The sequence below is a fragment of the Coturnix japonica genome, chromosome 3 (genome assembly GCF_054131305.1).
Source record: "Coturnix japonica strain WE chromosome 3, WE-NBRP24, whole genome shotgun sequence".
NCBI classification, from domain to species: domain Eukaryota; kingdom Metazoa; phylum Chordata; class Aves; order Galliformes; family Phasianidae; genus Coturnix; species Coturnix japonica.
In genome coordinates, this window is record NC_140665.1 from 8,500,962 (window position 1) to 8,528,555 (window position 27,594).

Here is a 27,594-nt window from a genome sequence, read left to right on the forward strand (position 1 = left end):
CTTCAGATCTAAATGTTGTTGTGTCTAGCTTCAGTCTGGAAATGTTACTCAGTGCCTGCTGCAGATACAAACTAAAACTGAGGAGTTCAATGAGAAAATCCAAGAGCAGTGGTTTTTAACACATGATCACAGAGCCTCTTTGTGTCTACAGATAACCTCAATTGGTACCAAGATTGCTTGTTCAGGTATTACTTTAACAGTCAAAAAAATCAGTGAGTTTTAAACCTCAAAGACTGTAACTTATACGAATTTAACAAACAATTCTATTTCATTAAAAGCAAGACTAGAACCACAGGTGTTTATAAAAAATAACATTACTTACTTTGTGCATGGAGACAGGTGAACATAAGCCAGCTAATCAGCGCAAAACCCACAGATCCTGAATGCGCCATAAGCACTGCAGAAAAAATATACTACCAAAGGCAAAAAAGACGGTTGTTTCTCATATGCAGTATTTTCAAAGATCCATTTCATAGGTAGTTTGCAACTATCTTCATGAATGCTTCAGTGATGAGAAGAAACACGACAAGCCTTTGAGAAAAGTCCACAGGCTATATAACGTGCTTATCATTTTCACCTCATGAGATCAAAGTCCATTTTGTGAATAAAAATAAACCAACAAGGAAATGCTGTTGTTTGTGTTACAGAGCAAAAGACAGAAGGTATTTTTAAATTTATTATTTAACATACAGATGAAAATAAATAAATAACTTAGAACTTATAAGATGTTTCTGGCAACAGGTGATGAATCTGCATATTCTCTGGAGAAGAAAACTAAATGGAGTGTGAAAGAACAAGGGAGCCACATTATCCCCTTTGATTCTAGAACACTGGGAGACGACAACAAATGATTTGTCTGATCATGAAGTATGTTTCAAACACCAAGGGGTAACTGAAACCTACACGTTGTTCCTTCACTTGAAAGCAACAACTTTACTCAGCAAGAAAACAGCTGCCAAAGAAAGGTGAATCTCTGTTTGTGTCAACATTTTTTGTCACCATGGATACAAAAGTAATCCCTATAGCTTCAGTGAAAACACAAAGCAATAAAACTGCACATGCTGAAAAACACGGTGTCAGTCTCTCCCCTGTGGGGATGGAGTGGGCATAGAATATTTGGTCTAACTTTGAGAGTCTCAGTTCATATAAGTAAGTTCCCTCCATGAAGATGATCATATGAGGGAAGGAAATGGAAAAAACAATCATTCTAGGACCTGCCCTTACTGCTGCTGTACAATTCTGTGAACAGCAAACTCAAATTATTCAATAGCTGGAAAAGTTGGTTAAAAACCTTCAAGATCGATAGAAGTTTGTAGGCAGAAGATCTTAGAGGGCAGTTAGAGGAAAAACAGTCAGCAGTCCTCTTCCCATGAGCACTTAGAGAAGAGTTGATAAGTGAGATGGCATTCTCCAGGGTGTGGCTTGTATCCAAATGTAAGCCTGGATAATGTGAGAGCCCAAATATATAAGTTAGAAAACTCAGTGACCCCTCCACACCCTCTGATAAAAACTGAGTATCCGCACAGAGATCACAAGGATGATTACCATTATCTGACTATACTAAACAATAATGATTCTCATTTCACCTGAGAGGTAGTACAGGAACGGACACAGAAGGAAGGTTCTAAATGGATTTTTCATATTCCTTACTACCCACAGGCTAATGGTATTGTGGAACAACTCAATGGCCTTCTGAAGAAGTTCCTAAAACTAGGGAAGCACAGTTGGGCTTCCTGACTGTCTGAGGCTGCTGCAATAGTCCATGACCACTGAGGGGTACATGGATGTCTCAGTTTTAATGCCTTCTATCCCAGTGTCTCTTTGCTTTTGCCTGCAACTATGTTTGAGAGTTCACGTAAGGTAACAGAACACAGCTACTCCCTGGGCCAGGGATTGATTAATCAGTCCAACATCAGGCCTGACCCTTTTGACCCTCACTGAACCTCTTAACAAATATACCTAAAAGGCTTAAGATCATTGAGGAAAATGTACAAAATTAACTACTGCTGGATTTCACCTATACTATAACCTTGGTTCCTTGGACCAGCAAGTTCTCCCCCTGTTGTTTCTCATATTATCAAATGCTCATTCTACACTTTCCTTGACTAAATGAGCATGACTTGTAGAATAGGGGCAAGACTGGGAGTTGTAAGTAGTACCGATGCTGAAATGCTCGTAAATAAATTGAGCACAGCAACAAGTGGCCTATATGCATTACAGCATCCCTCACAGTCTTCCCTATCAGCACTGGAAACCAAACAGTGGCTCTTATCTAATGCCTTACCTCAAAGGGAAAAGACTCATATAAATAAGACCAACAATTAATGGTAGATTCACTCGCCATTGTCCAAGAAAATATTTTTCTAGCTCTTAGTTGTATCCAAACTCAAATACGGATGAAATCTACAGTAGCAGCAATTGTCAGACAGTGATGGAGGAACTTCACCCACCGAAATTCAAAAGCTGATTTGGAATAACGCAAGTAAACTTGAAAGAGAATTTCAATCCTGGTGGCATTTTACTTATGATCTAGTAAAAAACCATGCTGCAGCCTTTGTCCTAATGATATTCAAAACTTCAGTGTATACCACATATCCAATCATTGTGCTGGGACTTAGTCAAAGTGGGGCTACACTCTGTTCATTAGAACACAGAGTACGGACACAACAAAATGGAAATTAATAGCAAACGGTAGATGTTAGTGCATGTGCTGTATGGGAAAAAACAAGGATTTATTTGAGGGAGTTATACCATCAAAGCTTGAGACATTTGTCTTGACGAAGCCTACAAACAGGAGAGGGTACATCTCTTTGAGAGTGGGTGATAAGACAAGGGAGAATGATTTTAAACTGAGACTGTAGAGGTTTAGGTTGGTTCATAGGAGGAAGTTTTTCACCCAGAGGGTGGTGACGCACTGGAACAGGCTGCCCAAGGAGGCTGTGGATGCCCCATCCCTGGAGGCATTCAAAGCCAGGCTGGATGTGGCTCTGGGCAGCCTGGGCTGCAGGTTGGTGACCCTGCACATGGCAGGGTGAAACTAGATGAGCACTGCAGTCCTTTTCAACCCAGACCATTCTATGATTCTCTGACACTAAGCAGAATACCTGCCATTTTAAAGTGTATCCGGATGAGACCCTGTAGTGGAATTCCAAGGTCACAGCCTGAACCAGTGGGGGGCAGGGGGCTGGAGCCACCCCTTCTGCTGCCATGATACTTCCCATGCAATCTGAGTCTGTGCAGGTCACCCCATTTCCCCTGCCCTTCCCTCCTGCAGCACAAAGGTATGAACGGGAGAGGGTTGCACGCCTCAGCTCATCCATTTCTCCAAATTGTTACCAGGAGGGGTGAGTTAATTACTTTTTGATGTCTTTTCTTATAGCACCTATTTCCCAAATAAAGGCTGTCATTGCCTTCGTTTTTTTTCTGCAGACCCCTGAAACTGTGCTTGTCTACATTTGAAAAGGATGTGTCTGTGTAAGAACCTCTTGTAATCTTTTAAGTAGTACTACTAAAGATTCAAGCAATCAAATATTTGTTTGTAACTTTATCATCATGTGAAATATGGTCATGCCATTCAGGTTTATGATTGCTTACTGGTACAACTGTATATTCATGTCTCCCTTATTCTACTCTTTTTGTTTTGGAGCCATTACAGCAGCTAAAATTAATATTCTGCCCCTTTCTCCAATATTTTGAGACAGAACAGCAAGCACATTTAAACACACATGTATGTGACATGATATAATCTTCCCCTTATACCAACTGCAGATATGAAGAACATGCGTATAACAATTCCTACAAACAAATAATGGAAAATAGTCCTATTCATAGATCTATCAGACTATTTAAATAGCATGATCAATACTGCAGCAGTAGGATGAAAAATTAAGAATGTTTTTAAGCATAGCTCAGTCTGACATTTTGCTCACTTAAGCCATCTGCAGGGCAGGATGCTCAGGAACCAACTTCAAAAGTAAATACAGATAAGTATTTTCAGGTTCTTCTATATGTGGGATAGCTCAGCCTTCAACCATATCCTTTTCTTGACAGATAAAATATCTGTATCACGATGCTGCAACTAAATCACAAACATGCAAGCATGACTGAAGTCATTTATGCACTCCTTACAAGTATCCATAGAATACCCACACATCTCTTAAATGAATTACTTTTATTTCCATTAAACCAAAACAATTTCAAAATTAATACAAAATAACAGTGTGGTTGGCAAAAGGGGAAAAAAGGCTGTACATTATGTATGTTATTGTTATATGCTCAAAATGTAACAATATTGGCACATAAAACCAGCGTTTTCCCTATACAACAAAACCAGCAGCATTTTCCCCTCAATTTTGGGTTAGTTGTTCAAAGAAAAGTAAGCATACGTATAACCATACACAAGCTGGCAGTTTTCATAGCAAAGTCTACCACTTAGAACAATTCTCTATCAGAAGTCACAAAATTGTAGCAAAACACTTATTTTATTGCTTTTTTTTTCTTCCTCTGCAGACTTCTTCAGAAAACAATAGTCTTCCAATGTTCACTACAACTGCTTAAAGCCGCTTTACTACTTGCAAACAGATGCAGCACACTAAAAAAGCCTTATTTATTTAACAAAGATTGGAGTACGCTGGCAAAGGATACCATTCCTGCCCAAAAATCAAAGCTAGTGAGAGCTTTGCCTGTTAGTTTTATTGTGCACTGAAATTGCATTGGACAAAATAAAGAAATAAACAGCATTTGTTTTAAATATTAATAAATTCTTCCACTTTGAAAGCAGTATTTTCAAGCATTGCTATCCTAGTCTTCTAATACCCACTGAAAACACACAAAACACACACAAAAAAAGCCTGAATGCAGAGAAGAATGCATTACAATCATGTTCTCCCCCTCCTCGCCCCAGCCTGAACTCCACCCCCCTCCCAATATCTTCCAAACTTAACTCCAAACTCACATTTTACATTTGTGGTTCAAAACAAACTTTCCCTGAGCGCTCTTTTGACTTGTCTCAAAACGGTCAGAATATATTTACTAGAATTCAGCCATTGCTATTGTCACTCTTTGCGAATATGCGAATTGTTTTCTAGGCAAATTACTTCATTTCGGTAGCCCTGGATTTTACATACACACGAACTTCTATTCTATTGTTCCAATTACAGAACTTGAAGGTGACTTCTAGAAGGTAGTATTAAAGCAGGTTTCAGAAAAAAAAACTAGACCCAAAACATCTACATGCACAACTCTTCACAGAATCACAGAATCACAGAATGACCCGGGTTGGAAGGGACCTCAAGGATCATGTAGTTCCAACCCCCCTGCCTGGCAGGGCCACCAAACATACACATTTACTAGATCAGGTTGCCCAGGGCCCCGTCCAACCTGGTCTTGAACACCTCCAAGGTGTTCTCTTCATAATGATTCTTCAACTCTTCATAATGATTCTTTTCAACTGAAAGGTGCCTAATTAACAGCATATCCTCTGAGTAATTCAGTGGTACAGCACTGAAAGACCAAACAGCTTTCTCTGGGCATTAGAAAGGAACCAAACAAGGTATTGTGCAAGAGGAACCAGATATGATATGCAAGTAAGCGTGAACTTCACATACAAGTAAAGCAAGTGTTTTACATGCAAGACCTGCATCAACATGGCATTTAAATAATCTTCGAAGGTCTGGTTTCCATTTGTTAGCCATCTTCACATGTATGCGAGCTGTGTGACGTATGGAAGAAAGCCTCAGAACTGCGCTAAAACTCTGCATTAACTAGTCTAACTCACAGCTATTGTACTGTCACTGACTTCAAGTGCAAATCCCTAGAGGACAGACCTAAAATGTCCTATCAAATACAACATAACATACATACATATATTCCAGGTGACTTATGTTAACACTGCTGATCGCATTCAGAATTCAGTAGCCTTGCTTTTTCCTTTCCTTTCCAGTATTTCTTTCATACTGGAAGGCATATTTATATCTTCCCCCATAAAAAGTTCGTTGAATAAGTTAAATTTGCAGGTTTATAAAATATTTTCTATGCAACTCAAAACAACAGCCTAAAAAGCAACTAAATTTGTATTTAAGAAATAATATATTTACAATTAAAATAAGTACAGACCTTATTGGATTTGCATTCATTTATCATACACAATTATGTACAAGGCTTAAAGAAATATGTGACTGCTTATCAAGTCAAGGCTTCTGGAGATGCACCTTCTCCATACATCAAGAGTGCCATACAATTTCAGGAAGCAGTACTGTATTTCAGCTACAGTTTTTTCTATGAATCTTTATGTTGGACGACCTTGACCAAAACGGGATTTTGACCTGGATTAAGAGCGGAGAAGAAACATATGCAGGTTATCGTTGCTAGAATGTTCATTATGAGATCAGCTCCCTTGTTCAGTACTTGTTAGAAACACTTGCTAAAGTGTAATCTGAGGAAAAAAGAAAGAAATTCTCACAACTGTATTTAGAAAGCTGCCTTTCTGTCAGTGTACCTGCAGCATAAACTACATATTCATACAAATGTATGCAATGAATACAGCAATTTGAAAAAACTGTTATGTCAAATAACTTCTTATGAGACCATTAATTCTGCAGTGGTAGTCACATGCATTTTTTGAACATCCACAAGATATCTGAAGCATCCAGTGTATTCTTAGAAGTTTGTCAGCATCTAAAGACTCACCTGCTGGCCACAAAATTTTATATAGGAAGCTTTCAGGGATACTGATGCAAGGAGGTGTATGAAATGAAGCACACTCAAACAGTTTCCAACCCCAGCCCTTCCAAAAATTAATATGCTGCTTCTCCATTTTATCTCACCTGGCATTCTTTTCAGTGTTGATTTGTCGTGCATTGACCTGTGCTGAGGCCTTTATCTGAGCTTCAAGTCTTGAATAAATACCTCCTGCATACTGAAATGCAAAATAAATATATACATTAATAATAATAATAATAATAATAATAATAATAAAAAAGAGCCCACCAAGCTGTGACATTATTCCAATCTAATCAGTGTATTTTCATAAAAATAATTAATACTCAGGAGAACCTATAGCATACTTTCTTTAGTTATCATAACCCAGTACTGAAACATTTTTTAAACCATCCTATTTTCCATGTTTAATTTTTAGACAGTAAACATTAATAATTACTATTCAACTCCTTTACAAAATATATGTATACGTAGATAGATACATATCCATGCTCAGAAGAAAATAAAGATTAAACTCAATTCTTTGTTAGTAATTGAAAGAATGGTGGTTTCATTTGTTTTACACATTTGTTACAAAGGCCTCCTGCAATTCTGTAATCACCATGTTATGATAGGTCTTACTTCTTTGCTGTCTTTTGACTTGATTCGACCAAAATCTCCCAGTCTGATTTTTATCAAGTGTCCTGTAATCTCAGACATTCTCCTCTGGTCTGCCAGAAAAAATAATATTTTAGAAAAGAGGTTTTCCATACTACCGAATACAAAGAGAATGACACACAAGTGTCATTTAGTCAGATCCTATTTGCAAGAAGTAATTTTTTTGTTTCTCAGCACATATAGAAGTCTTGAACAACAATACTCTATATTGTGAAGAATAATTTAGAAAAAAAAACACACAGAAATCTCAAAGATATAAAAAGCTGGATAAATTAACATAATTCTGAATATTATGAATATTATAATTCTGAATATTCTGAATATTGAAGCCAGACAGATAAGGAAGATGATAGAAGTAAATACACATATCACTTTTTATACATCCAGGCAACAAATAAGCAAGAAAAACAAAAATTCTTTGCTTACTTTTATAGTCATCAGAGGACACAATTATAAATCTCTGTAGATTATGTGCAGCAGACTTTCCAAACACAGAACATAAATGACGCTAACACAATTTGAATGGAATCTTGTTTTCTGTAAACTTGGAATTCCTTCCTAGTCTGAAAGTCCAAAGATGCCCATTTATATTTCAACCTGTATGCAAAACTACAACGTAGTTTATGGTAGGTTTTCTTTCTATTTTTCTGATACAGATTTTTTTATTCCTGCTGAATAGATGAGATTGCTAATAAATGCCAATCAAACTCTGAAGTAACATTTTCAGGAGTTCCCAGCAAAAAAATACATATAAATTAGCTGGGAACTAAATATATATATATATAAATAAATAATGTTTTATTTATTTATATAAAAGTAATAGTAATAATAATTATATATAAAATATATAAAGTAATTTATATATTTATATATATATATATAATATAAAATAATTTATATAAAAATAATAGTAATAATAATTATTACTATTTTATTCATTTATGATATTAATAATAACAATAATAATAATATATATATATTTAGCTGGGGAAAAATATATAGTATAAATATATTTATATAACTTATTTCTTTTTTTAATGAATCTGAGATTGCTGTATGGCTTGCGTGGATAGTGCTGACTACTAACAACCTAGCTGAACTCTGTTCTCCTACAGATGAGCACTAAGGAAAAACAACTTCATTTGATCTGAGATAAAATTCAATCTTAAGGTAAATTGTTGTATTTTGAAAAAAAAATAGCCATTTCTTAATGTGAAATAATAATTTTCTTTGTATAACATTAACATGACAGCTAGACTCATGCAAGAACAGACCATCTTCTCTTTGAGCATCTTGGTTGTATCTTAGTGACCTGGAGGCATCCCATTTGTTCTGCTGCATGCTTACACTGATTAAAAAAGAAAGATACGTGCAGCGTTATCAGTAACCATTTCCAAGACAGGATATACTACAATATGTTATCAAGGACTTTGAAAATTACTTACGTGAATGGAGATGCATCTCGGGAACTTGGCTATAAAATAAATAAAAATATGTTTTGAGATCATGTCTTAATATAAGAAAAAAATCTCATCATTAGCTCAGGCTGTGTTCACAGCTCTGATTTTTTATTTATTTTTTTACCTTGTCAGATAGCTTCTCCTTTTTCTGAATACTAGGTGAAGAAGCCCCTTTCTTTGGGTGTTTATAGAATTTCTTTAGTTTCTCCTTTCTCCCTGCAAATTGAAGAAATATCTACTGACTGATACAACCATAGATACTCTGAATTTTACAACCACATAGCTACAAAAGGATTTTCCTCCCCTATTGTTTACAGTGAGAGTAAATGAACTACTTGTTCTTAATTTGTTAGCACCGCAGGCAGGTTATACACATGGGTTACTCTTTTCCATAAGAAGCATACATTAATTATAGTACATACTTAAAATATAAGATAATGACAGAACCACCACAAGTTTTAGATTGCAGATTTAAAATCAAGTGCACATACAACCTGCATCTCTGTCCATATTACTTGCATCAACAATTTGAAGGATATCAGACCAAGTAAGTTTAAAGTCAAGCTGCAAAAAAGTTAACACTTAAAAAAAAAAAATTAAATTTGCAGTACAACAAAAACAATCCCTCCAAAACACCAAAAACCAAAGTGCCTGAATTCAAGTGGCTTGTTACTAGTATGGAAAGAAGAGACAGTCTTTTGCTTTCCACATTCCTAGACTTCCCAGTTTAACAAGAAAAGAAACACATGAAAATAATTTCAGTTTCTACAACTTATTATCAATGCAGACAAAATTCTAGCCACATCTATCAATCACGTAGCCACTACATTTTTCTTGTCTTCCAAAATTTATCTTGGAAAAGAATTTAAGTCATTTGATAACCTATCCTACAAAATAAGCCCTGAATCAACTTTTAGGACATCCTGGACAGGAACAGTTGTCACTTTCCTTGTTTGCTAAAGTTTTTTGATGACCCTAACCAACTGGGAAATAATCTGTAGCTACACAAAGAAAATGGTGGAAATAAAATTGAAATTAAGTAGTTCCTAACATGTAAAAGCCTTCTTACAGAAGAAATCTACTACCTTGACTCTTCAAATTCCAGGGTGGACAACTATGATACCCTTGTATTGTACCTGGTTTCTTGCACACTTCTTCTTCATCCCCCACTTCATCCTCAGTGACTTCAGAGCCAGTGGTATACTCCTCTTCTTCAGATAACAATGATTGCTGCTTCTAATTGACGGAAGCAGAATGCCAAAGATTACGTGAGGCTTGATTCCTACTTAGTAATGCAGTATATCTGTCCCAAAGGAGTTGCGTTCAAATCCTGCTTCATATCTTAGTGTGGTAACTCACTAACATGTGTGAGAAGTTAGGTCTAAAAATCACTTTTCTCAAATGTTAAGAAAGTAATTTCAAATTTTTGTGTTTTGGCAAATACTTTTACCTATATTTCTTTCAGACAGTAAAACATTATAGCAGATTGTCCAGAGAGGCTGTGGTCTCACCTTCTTCATAGATACCCAAGATTTGCCTGGGTATGAGTAAAGTGATAAAGCTTTGAAGTTGGATTTAACTTTAAGACTGGGAGGAAATATCTGAGAAGACTACCAAAGATTCCTTCCGGCCTGTATTATTATATGAATCCACATTTAGCATTCATTATATTGCTGGAAATATTAAAATATTAAGAAAAACAAGGAAGTTCAAGTTTCAATAGCAAAAATTTGAGCTAGCCATGTAATCATAGAATAAACTACAAGGGTTTACTGAGGGAAGGTTCTCCCAAGATTTGTTCTGCCTTGCTAACTGTCTGATACTGCTGTCTCAGCAGCAGTCAACACAGAGCACACATCTATTTATTTATTATTTTTTAAAACATCTCTGCACATCATAGCAAACTACTGACTCCAATATTGCACCACAATGGCAAGTGGTAATAGTATCAGTACAGCATAAGAAATACGTTAAAGAATGTGATGTTTATTATTTGGAAATAAACACACTTTTTTTTTTTTTTTTTTTTTTTTTAAGTGATAATGAGTAATACATGAGAAACAAGGGCTGACATGACCTGCAAATTCAAAAAGATTATTGCAGGATACTAGGAATGTGAGCACGGAACAAATCACCAAGGGTGACAGAAGTAAACTGCTATTCTCTAGCACTAACACACCAAAATAGATGCAATTGATTAGGACTAATGCAATACTGCTGGAAGAGCAACTGCACACCTCCTGTATTTGGCCAGTCATTCAACTCTGATAGATTTTTTTATAATAAAATAAAATCATAAAGAAGACATGAAGCATCTCTGACAAGTTGTGAGACAGACAGGCACTCAAAAATTCTTTTTGAATATCTACATTTCTGTCAGCCTAATGAACTACCAGGAACTTGCGCACGTGTTATTGGCCTGTTGTTTGTTGTCATTTGTAGAAGTATTTTAAAGGAAATGTTTATTTCTATTCAGGCCAAATTAGCACTTCACACACGCTTCATACTTTCTTGCAAAACAAAAATTTTGCTATAATGCAACCTCCACAATGCAAAAGAAAATGAACTTCTCTCTAAATTAATTAGAAAACAATGCAACAACAACAAAATCAAAGTTAGCTGGAGCAAACAAGAACAAAATATTTAACTAACCAGTTGTAATGTCCAGTTCTTCAGAGAAAGAAACTGTAGTGAAAAAGAGAAAGAAAGAGAGATAAAAATTAACAGCAATTATTAAAAAATAAGTGGAATCCTGAAAAACAGGAGTGGTAAGCTAAAATACAGCCACTTACACTGGTAACTCCTAGAAGACCTACTTGCATTTTAAACTTAACAAGGATGCAGATGTTCAAAAACTTATCTTTGCATGGAAGGCCTCTTCAACTCAGAGACATGCAATCTACTTAAACTTGGCTTAGAAAACCTCTCTAGTGATCTGACATCAGCATGACAGCAAATGGGATTATATTTCTGGAAGGTAAGATCATTTAAACTTTTGAAACAACAAAAAAAAATCCCAACAGATTACTGCTCTTAGTTCATGAGTTTATAAAAGCCACATGGACATACTTAAATACATCCATAGATGAAAGAGGGTGGGAAATATTTAAATAACGTCTACCATGTGATGAATTGAGGAATATGACCGGTTCCTTAAATACCATCAGATTACAAATGAGATGTAAAGCACAGAAACCAGATAATTAAATCTGCTTTACAGAAATATTTCTGTAAAGAAGAACAGGTAAAAGTTTTGCCTTTTTGACAAACAGGCATTTTATACCTCCACTATACAATGCCACTCTGCAATGCTCAATACTGCATCTCTTCCCCTAGTTATGTATTTATTTATTAAAGTTGTCTAATGAATCCTTCAAAGTACTCTTGTGGGATTCTTCATTATCAGTAAGAAGGAGAATCAGTCACTCACAGCATTGATTTCTCCAGTTTTGGGGCCCCACGGTGTATTTGGTTCTACGAGCACATCACATTCAATGCCTTTTTCATCAGAGAGCCCAATACCAGAGTCACTTAGGGAAAGATGTGGGACAAAAATAACTGGAATCAATCTGTTTTTACTCATTACATATTGAAAGAAAACTTCTAAGTAAGCCACATAACATTTTTATAACAATTAAAATACAAATAAGTAGAGGAACAAATGGTTAAGGAGCTTGAATGTAAAAAGCTACTGTATTCACTCTTTCTTTTCCAAATTAAGTCGCCTTTACCAAGCACCATGTCACTCATTTAAAAAGAAAGAAACTAAGCATAACATGAACACGTTAAGCTTTCAAGACTAAGTCATTTCAGTAACTATACAACACTCTTACCTGTTCTCATCCTTAGTGAAAGGAACAACAATAACATCTCTATGACGGAGCAGATCATTCAGTATTTTAGTGGTCTGAGATGGCAAGGAATTCCCATCTTCATTTCCGGATGGTAAACTAGTCATGTGATCCCTCACCTTACAGCCCTGCAATACATATACAACATAAAAATAAGACAATGGGAAGAACTTATTTGGGAAGTACAATAACAAAAATATAAGCTTTCTAGAAACATCTTATCTGAGAACTCAGTTTAGTCATGGTATAAACCATACAGATGACCTTTTGATTCTACAGGTGATACCAATTGTGTTCTTGCTGAAGTTAAAATTATAGAAGAGATTCTGAGAAGCAAAGTACAGATTAGATAGGGATAACAATATTTAGAAAACAGTTTCATTACTAATTTTAGCATTAAACACGGTCAAACTGTATGAAGACAGAATAGATGGCACCCCTTCTTTGCACTGTTAGTGCACTGGAAAATAAAAATGCCTTTCAGACATTACTCTCGTTCTTTAAAAAGTGAGCCAGTACCGAAGTACCTTTGGGAGGGTAGTAGGATCAAATCGAAGTACTTTCTGGTTGCAACATGGATATACTCCTGTCCCAGTTGACCCCAGAGCACTTGCTACACCTGGATAAAGAACTGGCTGTGGATGGTACTGGCAATGGGAGAATTCAGTACACAGGAAAGACTGTACAAGAGTAAGAAGAGATATAATGAGAGATTACCTACAGAAGTCAGAGTTTGGACATACAAACATAGTGCAAACTTAATTGTCACACACCCCGAAATGCAAAAACTCAATAACCATAGAATATGTCACTCACTAAAACCTCAGTAATCAGAGAATATACATCCTAATTTAGTGTCATTTTACTCTTAGTGGCTACAACAAAAAGGAAAGGGCAAATGATGGGGAAAAAAAAAGTAGTATTCAAAAGTAATGAATCAGGATATATAATTCCCATAGTGTGATTACTTGCATCTCCCACCAGTAAAATAAAAATCACTGAATGCCATCTGGTGACAAAATTATTCAAGGGAAGGAAGCAACAACTGTTTTAATCTTTGATGCAGCCTCAGAGCCCACCTACAACAGACAAGTTACCAACAAACAAGTGAAAATAAAAAGGTACTCACTTGGTTACACCTTGAGCAGGCCAACCAATTGACAGTACCCCAGAGACGCCAATAAACATCCTGCCAAGATTTCAGTTCTTCATGAAGGCCAATTAAGTACTCATGCACTTCCCAAGTTTTATCTCTGAAAAAGTACACTGTCAAGTTGCGTGAATACTATAAAACTGTTTTGATTCAGCCACCAGAAAGGTGAGGAAGAAAAGGAGCAAAACAAAACATCCTCTAGTGAAAATCCTACATAAGAGTTTGTAACAGGAAGGATACATCGTGGGACAATCATGACATTCAGACCATTACAAAAATGCTTACGTTCTTTCACAACCTCCTAAGCTTACTAATAGCCATGAATTACAGCTTGTTTCATCTCAAGTGCCATATACAGCAAATTTGTAAGTTAAGAGAAATACCGAGCCTGTTGGAAATCAAGAAAACTATAAAACAGAAGAAACTCAATAGAGAGAGAAAAATAAGTCAAAACATGCATGTGCAAACAAATCCAAGGACACTGCAATTCTCTGCCTTTAAATAAAAAACAAAGAAACAGGAGATCTAAAAAAAAATAATAATAAAAAAAAAAGCATCTGAGCCTTCTGGACTTAAACTATAGCGTGTATTATAGACTTTGGCCCTTCCAGTAATACAATGACAGATATAATTTTTAATTTAAAAAGAAAACAACCAGCACTGGCTTGTTATTTTCAGAAAGATCAGATACTGATGTTGCAAGTACAACAAGGCAAATAATTAGAATCTAACTAATAATTAGAATTTAATCCTCTGAATAACTTTTAAAATCTGTACTGTACCCACATGCTAGGAATTGCACAGCAACTACATACTATCAACTTAAGTAAAGTAATACAGTTTTAACAGTCTCATTAGCTATGTGTCAGGGGAAGAAGAGGCTCAGAGGAGACCTCACTGCACTCTACAACTTCCTGAAGAGATGCTGTGATGAGGAGTGGTTTGGCCTCTTCTCCCAGGCCACAAAGAGGACTCAAGGAAATGGCCACAAGTTGTATCAGAAGAGGTTTAGATTAGACTCAAGGAAAAACTTTTTCTCTCAGAGATTGATCAGGTCCTGAAACATCTGCCCAAGGAGGTGGTGGAGTAACCATCCCTGGCAGTGTTCAAGAGGTGCCTGGATGACGAGCTACGAGATGTGATTTAGCAGTTTGTTGTAGGAATGGTAATGGCAGGAAGGTTGGACTAGATGGTCTTGTAGGTCCTTTCCAACCTGGTAATTCTATGATTCTAGGACAAGGTCATAAATTTGGTACTAATTAGACTGTAAGGTAGAACTTGATCCACACCTTAAAATTTCTTACGGTAGATTAAACTAAAGGAATATGTTATCTTGAGATCTGACACTGAAACATTTCAGTTGTTTGAAGAAAAAAAAAAAAAAAAAGATAGGCTGAGAAAGATCTCCTGTTACTAATTTCCTACTGTCATCTTTAAAGAGCATATATGGAGATGGAGGGAAGGAAAACTCTAGCTCATTATGCATTGATCTTCATTAAGAGACTCTAGCTGTTCACAATCAAGGCTCAAACAAATGGAGTTACATTAAATATTTGTGCCAAATGATCAAGGCACACTTACAGAACAGGTCCTGGAAGCTCCTTTGATTAATGCTTTCCAACAGGAAAACAACTAGTTACATCTACTTACGGTAGTCTTTGAGCAGGCTAAATATTTGATCAGACAGTAGAAAGCCAGAATAGAATAGAATCATTAGCATTTCTTTGCTTTCAGAAGCTGGACTAGATGATCTTAGAGGTCTTTTTTAACCTTAATGATTCTATGATTCTATCCAGCATCCCATAATACATCTCACAGAAATGCAGCTTTTAATTTGAATTTGTCAACTGGCAACATATATATCTTAGAAACAGTTTGATGAAGCAATTAGCTGTGTATTTTTTATTTAAATAAGTAATATTTTTTTTTTAATGTAAATAAGTAATTTTTTTTTTCTTTAGGTAATACAAAATGTTAAGATGATACATATTGTTCTACATGCATCTTTGACTTTCTTTGGTAACACAAATATCTGATCCTAAACATACAGTATTTTTTATAACCATTCAAAATAACATATATAAATTTATATTCTTTTTTTTTCCTCCTACCTTATATGAACATAGACAATATTCCCGTGTTGATCTATGTTGATTTTTCCTGGTACACATGGAATTCTTCTTTCAGTTTCCTTAGTTAACAGCTTTTTACATAAGCAACATCTATATTTAAAAAATAAGATAAATTACTGGAGTAAGAGCAGGACTTCAAGTTGCAGGAACTGTTCTTACAATTGAAGTAATAACAAAAGTAAGACCACACCTGTATAAGGTAGCTGCATTTCCTCGAGAATCTGGATTTATGTACTCTGGATCAAACAGTCTCTCAATCTTCTTGCAGAAAAGTTTACTATTAACAACAGCAACACAAATTACTCATTGGGAAAAAAAAACAAAAACCTGAAAATATTTTTATACAGAGAGACTTATATTCTGATCATTTGCAAAAGTCATCATGTTTCTTTTAGAATCCAGCTTTTAATGTGGTTTTTCTTTATGCGGATTTATTTCTTCTGTTTAAATAACTGTTTCCTGGCCTGGTCATCTCTTATTTTTATGAAGATATAAGCATCTACCCTGAACAGACCTTTACTGTAAAACTACTAACTTCAGTTCTGATAACTATAAAGTTGACAGCTGTTATGGATTAAAATACGTTTTTACTTTCATTTTGCCCTCCAATAAATGGCCCTTTTCTTGACACTGACTAAGCCAGAATCCTTAACACATGCTTTCTGAAAAGATATTCCATCAGAGCTCTTCAAGATTCCAGCCATCCTAAATTATATTTCCCACAATAGAGATCATAGGATGCTGAAACTGAATTACAGAAGTTAGGAGCATGGCATATGATAAAGGGTTCCTTACCCTAATCCTGGCATCCATGTGAGAATTCATGAATAATATGTCCATTTCATACTCCTAGTGCAGCCTTTTCTTTTGCTTGTCTCCTATAAAAAACTCTTTTCTTTCGCTCAGAATTTTAATATTAAACTCTGAAGTCACTTCTTCATATTCTGTGTTAAAGATATACACATACACACACACACGGTGTATACTCTTACTACACTCCAACTTTACAGTGTGTCATAGATGATCGGGAAAAAAGACTGAAAAGTACTAAGGCACTTCAGTTGTATATTTCAGAACAAAAAGTTACCTTTTAAATTTATCTCTCTTGTCCTTCAGCTCTTCCAGTTCATTGTGAGTAAAGAGGTCAGCAATATGTGCAACAAGATTAGCATTGATACAATTCATGTTACAAGGCGTGGCTACAATAGCATTCATATTTTTGTGACAATAATGAATACATTTTTCTACCTAGGAAAAACAGAAACATTAAAAATAATTATAAAGAAATCTAAACAAAGACTATCTCAAAAGATGTGCACTAATCACTTCAAACTCTTTTTCTCTTTGTTTTTGTTTTTTTTCAAGCATCAAATATTTTAAACAACTATTTCAGTTACACCTGAAAAACAGAAAGCAAGTCTCAGATTCACCTGAAAGAGACTGTGAATTAACTAGAGTGAGCCAGTGTTTGCTTTCTTCTCCTAGAGATTTCTACAGAAATCTGGAAAGAAACTGAGATTCTGTAAAGATTAGGTGTTTTGAGCATGAAAGGTGACAAAAATCTCAAGATGCCCTTACTGCATTTTTCATAATCTGTTTATACAACAGCAAGAGCATGAACACTTGGATTTTACTTGCATCCTTAAGCCACAAAATCCTTCTTTCTTAATACTTACTAACGAATCCATCTTCAAAAACTCAGAAGAAATAAGAATTGATATGACATTTGCTGGTTCTAAAAGGCAACAAACAAAAAAGTTTGTTATTCTTACATGCATCTTTTGGTAATATCACATACCTCCCTTAGTATAATTAGTATTTACCAACAAGAGTTTGTTTTTTTTTTAAACCAATCAACCCATTATTATACCTTTCAATTTGTAGAATGTTTCCCATCTTATGAAATAAATTTTTGTTCAACATCCAAGAGGCCAGAACACAACTATACCTGCCATTTATTAAGACTGTAAAAAGTGCATTCATAGGATACAATGACTAAGCAATTAGGCAGAAAGATTAACTTCCATTACTAGCCACCACATCCAGATGAGATTTTCCTCTCCGTAACTGCAATAGTTGTGACAATTTTCTGTTCATAGTTTTTTTTTAAAATGTTAACAAAATGTTTGTATATTAAAAACATGCCCGAAATTAATATTGGAAAAGTTCTACTTTTTTAGCATATTGCATTGAAATTTTAGAAAATACCGAAACTGTTCAAATGGGAAACAGAAGAGAAATAAAACAAAACCTAAGAAAACAATCATCGCTGTTGTAAAACTTCATTCTGTTTTTGTTCAGAAGAGGTCTGAGGAACCTTGATTAAAACCATCAGATCCCAAACTATGTCAGATCTCTTTCACCACTTCAACCACCAGGATGTTTCCTCAAAAGCATTAAGGGCTGCTTTTGCAACATTTTTCTAACAACTGAAAAGTTCTTCTAGTTAGATAGAAACAAGAGGCTGTGGCTGAACTGTAGCAGAAACATTATGCTCTGAACTAATGGAAGATTAATGATTCCCTAACAAATGCTCTACATATTTTATCTTACCTAAAGCAGGGATTTCATGTGCTTCACCATCTTTGGTGTTCCTTTTAACATATTTTATCAACCAGTCAAAGATGTGAACATCACAGTGCACTGAAATGTCCACTTCTTCCCAGCGCTGGGCATCCACTGATAGATATTCAGCAAAGTACTTCATTTCAGAAATCAAAAGATCTCGAGGACAAACAAAATCTTCTTTGAGGTTTTTTGCTTCATCACACACATGTATCACCATATTTGGCCTCAAAAGAAAAGTAAGCCACAAAACAAATAAGGACCATAAGGACATGTAGGGATCAATGAGAAAGCTAAAACTCAAAAGACCTCACCTCCAAATCTGGATCACACATTGCAACACTGATGTCACTGCTTTTATTAACAGATGGAACACAAATTGCAGTTATTAATTATTAATAGAAAGTATCAACAGACACTAGGTGAAAAAGAGAAGCACGTCCCCTGACACATAATCCATGTACCAGAGCCATTTAAAAGTTCAGGACCAGCAGAAAAAAAGTTTGAGCTCAGTTCCCCTATTTTGTCTCTAGTTTGTTAAAGGATGCGACTTGAATTATATAAAGAACTTATTTGTTCTCCCTTTTTTACTTTAGTGAAAAATATGCAGATAAAACTGCAACTTACTGAGGCACAGAAGACAAAAACATATAGTAACAACTTTCATCAGTGGAATTTAAAACTGCTTTTAAAATGACTATTATGGTAAAAGCTAGAATGAGTCCTCGCTGCCTCCACAGAAAGATGAATACCCTTACACATGGAGTCAAACATGTTACCCTAAACGTGCTTATACAGTAAGGAAAACATGTGATGTGCATGGCTGTTTGAATGAGCAGTAAAACTCGTCAGTATTTACTCCTTTTTAAGAATCTGCTTATGCTTCCCATTGCAATGATCAGTCATTTTCAGGCAAACACTAGGGACAAATTCATAAATAAGCCACCACGTAAGTTCTCAAAACAATCCCTAACATTTCTGTTGCAAAAGAAAAATTCACAGTTTCTTATAGATTTTTCCAGGATGCTCCTAGTTGTTGTTATTGTGATAGTACAAATGAACTTTAGACAATTTTCTGTCAGCATTATAACTCTCCAAATAACAAATACACAAGGGCCTTCTTACCCCTGGCTTTCATCAGTGCTTTCTTCATCTTTATGTACAGGACCTTTGTCAGATTCTGAAGAACAGTTCCTAGTGGAGGTTGTGCTGGACCTTCCTTAAATATAAGGAAAAAAAGCTGCATTAGATAAAAAATGCCTGACCTGCTTTTCGGTACCTTTGAAATCCAATAGAAGTACAGCTTCCATTGCAAAGCAATGTTAAGTTACAAGCAATAAATCTGTGCTACCACAAGGTTTACTAGATAATCCAAATCCCGCCTCTGAATACCACAAAACTTAAGTGTAGATCAGCAGCATTGCTGGGTTACCCAGACACTTGGCTGCAAATGCAGATCAGTCCTGTGTCAATGCAGAGCAATGACACTGGTGCTGTCTTCAGTATTGTTTTTGGGAATATACCCATCTTTAAACTCTCACCTGCTTTGTGGGATATAGGTCTCAAGACCACATCAAAATTCCTGTTTTCAGGAAGATGCACTGTCAAAATATAACTACTTTGAGTCTACCTCCACTTCTTATCCTTGCTTTTTTTTTTTTTTTTTTTTTTTAGCTCTAGAAAACAAGCTCCGTCCAAATAAAAGCAAAGAAATCTCTGTAAACATGTTTTTGATAAGTTTCATAAATACGTGGATTGAAGCAACCAATGAGATAAAAAATGCTCAAAAAAGGCTGAGCATTAAATCTCTCTCTTCCTAGAACTACACTATGCAGCTTATTTCAAGCATAAAGGGATGCTGAGTTCTATTTCAAATGTTTCACCCACAAACACACACAGGCAGCGTAACAGACACAAAAAAACTGTGCAGGTTAGCAAGTCCAGTCAATAAACCTATTGGGTTCTGCATCAAGAACTAAGATACCCCAGCTTCACAATTTGAATAACTTTTCCCTACTGTGATGGCTTAATTTGGACGAGACCTTAAAGATCACGTAGTTCCAGAAGCACCTTCTCCCTCTCATGTAATCGAGGAGGCTGAAGTATTCTGAAGAAGACTAAGATAGCTCTTCTTATCTTATGACTACACTACAACAGCAGAGCTAAAAGAAATGATTTTGAAGCTCTACGCAGTTCTGAACACAACAGTTATGCCTTCTGGAAAATTAGTAATCACACCAAATGCAGAACAAAGCTTTCTCCAAAGATATAGCCTACCATCTTGCACAGCTAAGCCTCAGTAAAGCCATAACCAAAGAAAGGTAGTCAATAAAATGTGAAACTTATTGGACAGACACTAGGGGAACCTTGGAAGGGACTGGGTCAGCCACAGCCTTCAGTGTAGCCGTTCAACTGCAGGCAGATGACCCATGCTAGCAGAAATACTGCCAAGGTAGAAGTCCGTACTTTGAACACAAGATAAAATTAATATTTTAAAAAGAAAGGTCTGTCGAAAAAAAATAGAAAAAAAGAGTTTTGTTCTTAAATATTAGGAAATTATTTTGGACACAGTGAAGTTATCTAATGAAGAAAAGGAAATAATGCTGACAAGAACACCCAAGGCAGATTAACTGAACTTCACCATATGTTTTTACTTTGTTTTTTCTTCCCCATCTTCTTTCAGAGATTATAGATGGCTCAAATTTTAAAAGCTACTAACTTAGCTAAGTCAGCTCTATATACTTGTTAACTGCCATTCACAAGGACTTGGCAGTAGTTTGCTTTGTAATTAGCAAGTAATAATTAAGGTTTTCTCACTCAAACAAGAACAAAACCCAGTTCAAAATGAATTTGGTTTGATTACTTTTACTTGCTATTACCTAAATCTACAAGCAAATCCAAACAGGCCGAACACTTTTATATGTAACACACATATATACATGAATACATGAGGAAGTAATTAAATGAAGAAAAAACAATTTGCAGATGGACTTTTCTCAAATCCTTAATTCTGAATTACATGAGTACCTCAGAAATATTAAGAGAATGAATTCACCACAAACCGTGAGGGGAAAAAAAAATCTTAGTTTTATATAAACAAAAAACAATTTATTCAAGTTACAAAAAATGTGGTAGAAAAAAAGCAATAGAGAATCTATCGTGCTACTATTACCTTTTATTAGGAAACATTAAGGTAACTACTTTCATACTAATACTAATTAACTACATTCATACTTCATACACACATTAAACAGTTAAAAAGAAAATACGCACTAGATGTCTAAAGAGCTCTATGAGCAGACTTAACTACCTACTGGGAAGCTAATAATCTTCTAAGCAGCCACCTGCACATGCAAGAAGTATTTGTTTCAGGTATTGTGTTTAGCAAGTAAAAGGTTGAAAGCTGATAAAAGCAATTCTGGTCTATGTATTCTATGTACAGTTTTCATATATCATCTCTCTTAGCTATATTAAAAACATTTCTTCTCCAGAAAAGGTCAAACAGCTGCTTTTCTTCTGCAAAAAAATAAAGACAAAAAATAAAAATAAAAAATCAGAAGCCAATGCCAAAAAACACTGTAAGGGAGAACATTTTATTTGATACTTTGCTAATTTTTCACTTTGTAGTGCAGAAATTGTTCACTCATTATTCCAGTAAAGTAGTTTCTCATGCAACACATCTGTCTAGTTCTACGTGCTGAAAACATCTCAGAACACACTGAAATCCAGAGAATAACTGTCATATAGTTAATTACAGTAGAAGTACTTAAGGAGATATTTCAATAAGTGCACAACTATTAAGAATGATCCTCCTCTGTCAAAGTATTACTGACATACATAATTGACTAAGACACACTGCATGGCACTGCAAAACTAGTCAGCATCAAAAAGTAATCAGACAATGTTCTTAACTCCTGCACTTCCTTCTTGCCAGTCAGAACAATGGCAAACACGGGGCCTTTTGCTGGGAAAGGAGAGTTTGTCCTCAAGAGTCTTTGCAGCCCTTCTGCACAAAGCTTTCAAGTTACTTTAATAATACAGCTTACTGTGATCACAACCGTTTGCAGAGTTAACAACACAACACTGAGGATACAAAATAAAATAAATTCTCCTTCTACTAAAAATCCTAAGCAGAAGGGTTTAGCCTAAGGATTTGATGGGTGGACTGTTCAATGGATGAAGTTGCAGGACTGAGCCCAGAGAGTGGTGGTCAATGGCTCAACATCTGGGCAGAGATCAGCAATGAGCAGTGTCCCACAGGGATCAGCAATGGGACCAACACTCTTTTAATATTTTCATCAATAACACTGACAGTGGGGTAAAATGCACCCTCAGTCCAGAGGGGCACATCAAAAGCTGGTTGGCCAGCAGGGTTAGGGAAGTGATCCTGCCCCTCTACTCTGTGCTGGTGAGGCCTCACCTGGAGTACTGTGTCCAGATGTGGAATCCTCAGTACAGGAGAGACATGGAGCTGCTAGAGTGTGTCCAGGTGTGCCACAAAAACAATCCAAAGGACAGAACAACTGTCCTTCAAGGACAGGCTGTAAGAGCTGGGACTGTTCAGTCTGGAGACAAGAAGGCTGCAAGGTAAACTTTCAATATCTAAAGGGGAGCCTACAGGAAAGAAGGGGACAGACACTTTAGCAGGGTCTGTGGTAACAGAACCAGAGGAAATAGCTTCAAGCTTAATGAGGAAGGATCTAGGTTGGATATGAGGAAGAAGTCTTTTACGGTGAAGGTACAGAGTCACTGGAACAGGTTGCCTAGAGAAATGGCAAAAAAGATGTTTGGAAAGAGTCCAGCAGAGGGCCACAAAGACCTGCCTGGACGCCTACCTGTGTGATGCAGTGTAAGGAGCCTGCTTTGGCAGGCGGGTTGGACTCGATGATCTCTAGAGGTCCCTTCCAACCCCTACAATTCTGTGATTCTGTGGCTGATGTCCCATCCCTAGAGACTTTCAAGGATGGATCAGGGACTGGGTAGCCTGATCTAGCCGTGCATGTCTCCGTTCACTTCAGGAGAGCTGGGCTAGATAACCTTTAAACATCCCTTCCAACTCCACATTCTAAGATTCTATCATTTATATGCTCCCACGGATCACACCTTTCAGAAAGGCAAGCTACTGAAAATATCCAAACATACACTGTCTCAACATAAACTAACTGAAAGAGACTTCGTGTACACGTTATTTTAAGTATGCTTAACTTTTCTCATTCAAAGACAAAGACTGTTCCTGGGTGGACTTAGCACTCAACACAGAAAAGCATGCACACAATGACTATAACCCAAGCCAATTCATTTCAGAACAACTAAAAACATACCAGTTATAGTAATGGAATCCTGCCCAATAGCAGAGTCCTGAAACTCTGTCCGTGTGTCAAGTAAGGAGGATTTGATGTACACAGCCAAAGTTTCCACAGGATTCTCACCAGCAGCCATCAAGGGATTATACTGGTTGTCAACAGGTGAACTTCCAGTGCTTTTTAGTTCATCAAACCTTTTTGCACACTGTCACAAGATTAAATGATAGGACAATGAAGCAGTAGCTTTCAGTACATTTTTAATAATTATACATTGAGGCAGATAATGTATTTTATATTGCCTTGTGTACATGAACAGTTTGATCATATTCATACAGAAAAAAAAATACAGTGGAGCCTGTTTCAATCTTTTATTTTCCTAAGGCGTACAATTTTAAGCCTAATCTTCAAAAGGGAGATTAAGGAAGAGCTTAAATTAATTTTTTAAGGTAGTTTGTTGATTTGTGTTTGTTTGTTTAAATCTAAAGCACTGTGAAGTATTATTAAAAGCAGCCATAATTTCCTCATAATTCCTATCATTTTACTTTATGATTCCCACCCAACCAAAGAAAGAACAGTCCGTATCTGCCAAGACCAAGCAATAAAGATAATTGCACTCTTTCACAATAAGAACTCTTACTTAGAATTACAATGTCAATCACAATTTTGTAACCTACAAGCTCAAGTCAGTAGGTACTACCACCCTTTCCATGAAAATAATCTTAGCCAGGTAAATTTAAATACATCATAAGTTTTCACTTCCTATTCCAATTTCAAATCTACTTTCCAATAATTTTTATTCAAATAGAATGCAGAATGTATTTCATAATAGTGTTTTGTAGAAACTTTTTTTCCAGTCTACTGCTGAAAGTTTTCAGTTCTGACTCTAATTAACTTATTAAAAAAAAATAAAATAAAAATCAAATTCAATTTTTCTCTCTCCCAAAGAAGCCGTCTTCTTTGATATATACTGCTTAAAGTATACAGATTCCTTATTAGTAAATTCACCTCTTTGGATGTATATCCAGGAACAAGCCTTGCCACGCTGTCCCAGTTGATAGGCTGCGAAACACCAATTAGGGAACACAGGATCATATCCAAAACCATTTGATTGTTGTCGTACGGAAAGTTATTGTTTTCTGAAAAACCACGACTCATCTTTTGCTGCTTACACCTAGGAGAGAAAATGTTGATATCAAATCTCACTACAACAATTGCTATAGATCAACTTATGGAGTGCCGAAGGTATTCTGAGTTACTGTGGGAAACATCACAGTATTGCAACCCCCATAGCAGTAACACTTGACTGTATTTCTGTCACGGTTTAATCTCAAGATCTGTATCCATGACAGGGAGGCAGCAGGCCCACCAGCTGAAAAAAGGAGGGAAAAGGGAATGAAAGGGAAACAAAAACAGCAGTAATGATCTGAGGAGGAAAACAAACTAAAACAAACTTAGCTTACTAACTATAATATGCCAGTCACTTTGTTCCCACTGCTGTAACCACCCCTAAAAAGCATTTGCCACCATCCACAAGCCAATATAAAAATAAAGCATTGGCCACCTTTCCTGTTCAGCAACAACTTAGGCCAGGTGGACAGCCTTAATCTCTGCAGATTGGCTTCATTCTCCTTTTCCTTCAGTGGCCTCTGCAACTTGTTATGTGGGACTCCACACAGCAGATTTCCACTTGAAATGCTTCCCCACAACACGACATGATCCATCAGTGAACAGGGCACATTTCTTTCCATTTTCTGGTAATTCATTGTATGGTGCCTCTTAACCTCTTCTCTTGGTGACATATCAAACTTTTTACCTTCAAGCCAGTCCCTGACCACCTCTATGATTCCTGGATGACTGAAGTTCCCCATCTGAGTTCACCATAATCAGCGCAATCCACTTACTCCAAGTAGCACCAGTGGCATGATGGGTGGGGGGAACCCTCCCTTTGAACATCCAGATCAGCATTGACAGTGGACGTGCTAAAAGTAGTTGTATTTTTTATTTTTTTAAGTATTTAAGTACCAATTACTTCACAAGCAGCTTGAATCCCCTCATATGCAGCTAATATCTCCTTCCCAATTGGAGTGCAGTGCTCTTTGGAACCCCCACACACTTGACTCCAGAATCCTGGGTGTTGGCCTTGGTTCTCTCCTGAAGGTCTTTGCCACAAACTCAAAGTGGGACCTTTCTTTCCAGCATAGTCCACATAGTCAATTCTTGAGGGCCCCCAGTCACTCCAGAAATATAAAGCAATTTCACCCCTCATGACTCAAGGAGCACTGTGCACCAATGTCTACCAGTGCCTCATATTTCTGTGGGTCTGATGTGCCAGGCTATCAAACCCGCACAGTCCAATACACTATTATCTGTTTCCTACCTTCCAGCTGAGGGCAGGGCTCCTCTATTTGTTACCTGCATTCTTCTTCTCTTGTAAGTCATGATCAGGACCCACAGTAACTGGAATGATTACAGACTGATCTGCTTTGTAATTATCCCACCCATGCTCGTAATACAGGAGTGTTTTATTCATGCCACCTCTTCATATCTTCCCCATGCTTATGTAAGTAATTCCACAAGGCAGCATGCAACATAGATTTACTACTATCATTTGCTTGAGCAGGAAGACATCTGCCTCTAACACATCTATAATATCTGGGATTTTTGATGGTACAGGTGAGGAGAAGGGTTCATCACCTTTAATCAGTTTGATCAGCTCCTTCAGCAGACTGTTTTGATCATCGCGATCTTCATCGGGTGCTACTGATATCACCATGGGTTCATCACAAATAGACAGCTCCTGCAGTATACTGTCCTGATGCTTCCCCATTTAAGACATCCACTAATTCCTCTGTCAATGGCTGAGTCTTTAGCAATGCTTCCAGTTGGTGAGCTTCCTTATCATCTAGCAACAATGGGGTCATGCTACTGATGCCAGTGTCCCAACACTGAAGCAACAAGGTGACAAAAAGGCCCATAGACACAAAAAATGGGGAGAAAGGGAATGAAAGGGCAAAAGAAAGAAAAGTGGCAATGATCTGAGAAGGAAAGCAAACTTAGCTTACCAATAGCACAACCAAGCAACCAGCCTAAAAAAAAACCAGCAAGTTAATTGGGATTTAAGCTAATAAATGAGAGAGTTTCTGAAAACCAAAGTTCTTAGTCTGATCTGCCAGGGAGCAAAGAAAGCAAGTCTTGTGATATAAAGTGTTTTATCATTCCCATCAACCAGAAAATGGAAATGGAACAGCAGAGTTTCCTGGGAGTAGTGGTACACTTCTTCTCTGAGATTCTCAGTGCAGTCAATGATGTGATGATGTGAAATACTGATAACAGAAATCATCATAAAGCCATGACAATTTCACTTCTGCACACTTAAATTCTATGAGGGGAAGGAAAAAAAGCATACAACACATCAGATGAGACTCAGTTATGGCATGCCATGAGTTGCTACAGCACAAAGGAACAAAAAAAATCCACTTGCATGTAAGCTAATAAAGATTAAAAATTAAAAAAGTGGTGTTGAAAAAGAAGCCACAAACAGTTGCTTCAAGAGACATATGTTTCTAGAAGAACCAGTTCTCAGGAGCACACTGTAAGTGCAGTCTAGAAGAAAGCGTGCTCCTGGATGATAAAACAATACGATGCTGTAAAGTCTTTCTTTCCTAACTTATGAATTGAAGCGCAAGTCAGAACATGACAATAAGGAAAATACAGTGCAGCAGCAAGAGCTGCTGTTTCCAGGTCCAAGTTACTAAC

The 27,594-nt window shown here is 36.5% G+C and overlaps 2 protein-coding genes and 1 pseudogene across 17 annotated transcripts in view; 1 reads left to right on the top strand and 2 right to left on the bottom strand.

Moving 5' to 3' along the window:
• The window catches only part of LOC107310795 (protocadherin Fat 4-like), a 42,682-nt gene extending 42,169 nt beyond the window's left edge, over positions 1 to 513 (bottom strand). For 4 of the 5 annotated variants that reach the window (XM_085541000.1, XM_015856776.3, XM_015856777.3 and 1 more), the window contains exon 1: positions 323 to 511. In XM_085541000.1, coding sequence (XP_085397126.1) covers positions 323 to 392 — 70 coding nt within the window. In that variant the 5' untranslated portion in view covers positions 393 to 511. Of the gene's footprint in view, positions 1 to 322 lie in introns of all 5 variants that reach the window. The other variant, XM_015856778.3, reaches the window with a different exon arrangement.
• A 1,602-nt stretch (positions 514 to 2,115) lies between these two features.
• LOC146761259 (uncharacterized) lies at positions 2,116 to 2,889 on the top strand (annotated as a pseudogene).
• Positions 2,890 to 4,156: 1,267 nt separating this feature from the next.
• The window catches only part of SANBR (SANT and BTB domain regulator of CSR), a 29,897-nt gene continuing 6,459 nt past the window's right edge, over positions 4,157 to 27,594 (bottom strand). For 2 of the 12 annotated variants that reach the window (XM_085541004.1, XM_015856779.2), the window contains exons 2-21: positions 24,844 to 25,009; positions 23,857 to 24,043; positions 19,661 to 19,754; positions 18,524 to 18,762; positions 17,647 to 17,705; positions 17,058 to 17,218; positions 16,161 to 16,247; positions 15,950 to 16,060; positions 13,815 to 13,938; positions 13,213 to 13,365; positions 12,668 to 12,813; positions 12,265 to 12,364; positions 11,487 to 11,519; positions 9,971 to 10,070; positions 8,959 to 9,050; positions 8,820 to 8,848; positions 8,649 to 8,722; positions 7,339 to 7,427; positions 6,825 to 6,916; positions 4,157 to 6,323 (exon numbers count right to left, since the gene is read on the bottom strand). In XM_085541004.1, coding sequence (XP_085397130.1) covers positions 6,287 to 6,323; positions 6,825 to 6,916; positions 7,339 to 7,427; positions 8,649 to 8,722; positions 8,820 to 8,848; positions 8,959 to 9,050; positions 9,971 to 10,070; positions 11,487 to 11,519; positions 12,265 to 12,364; positions 12,668 to 12,813; positions 13,213 to 13,365; positions 13,815 to 13,938; positions 15,950 to 16,060; positions 16,161 to 16,247; positions 17,058 to 17,218; positions 17,647 to 17,705; positions 18,524 to 18,762; positions 19,661 to 19,754; positions 23,857 to 24,043; positions 24,844 to 24,993 — 2,157 coding nt within the window. In that variant the 5' untranslated portion in view covers positions 24,994 to 25,009 and the 3' untranslated portion in view covers positions 4,157 to 6,286. Of the gene's footprint in view, positions 6,324 to 6,824; positions 6,917 to 7,338; positions 7,428 to 7,802; positions 7,984 to 8,648; positions 8,723 to 8,819; positions 8,849 to 8,958; positions 9,051 to 9,970; positions 10,071 to 11,486; positions 11,520 to 12,264; positions 12,365 to 12,667; positions 12,814 to 13,212; positions 13,366 to 13,814; positions 13,952 to 15,949; positions 16,061 to 16,160; positions 16,248 to 16,765; positions 16,907 to 17,057; positions 17,219 to 17,646; positions 17,706 to 18,523; positions 18,763 to 19,660; positions 19,755 to 23,856; positions 24,044 to 24,843; positions 25,010 to 26,532; positions 26,625 to 27,594 lie in introns of those variants that run through there. The other 10 variants (XM_085541005.1, XM_085541011.1, XM_085541006.1 and 7 more) reach the window with 10 other exon arrangements.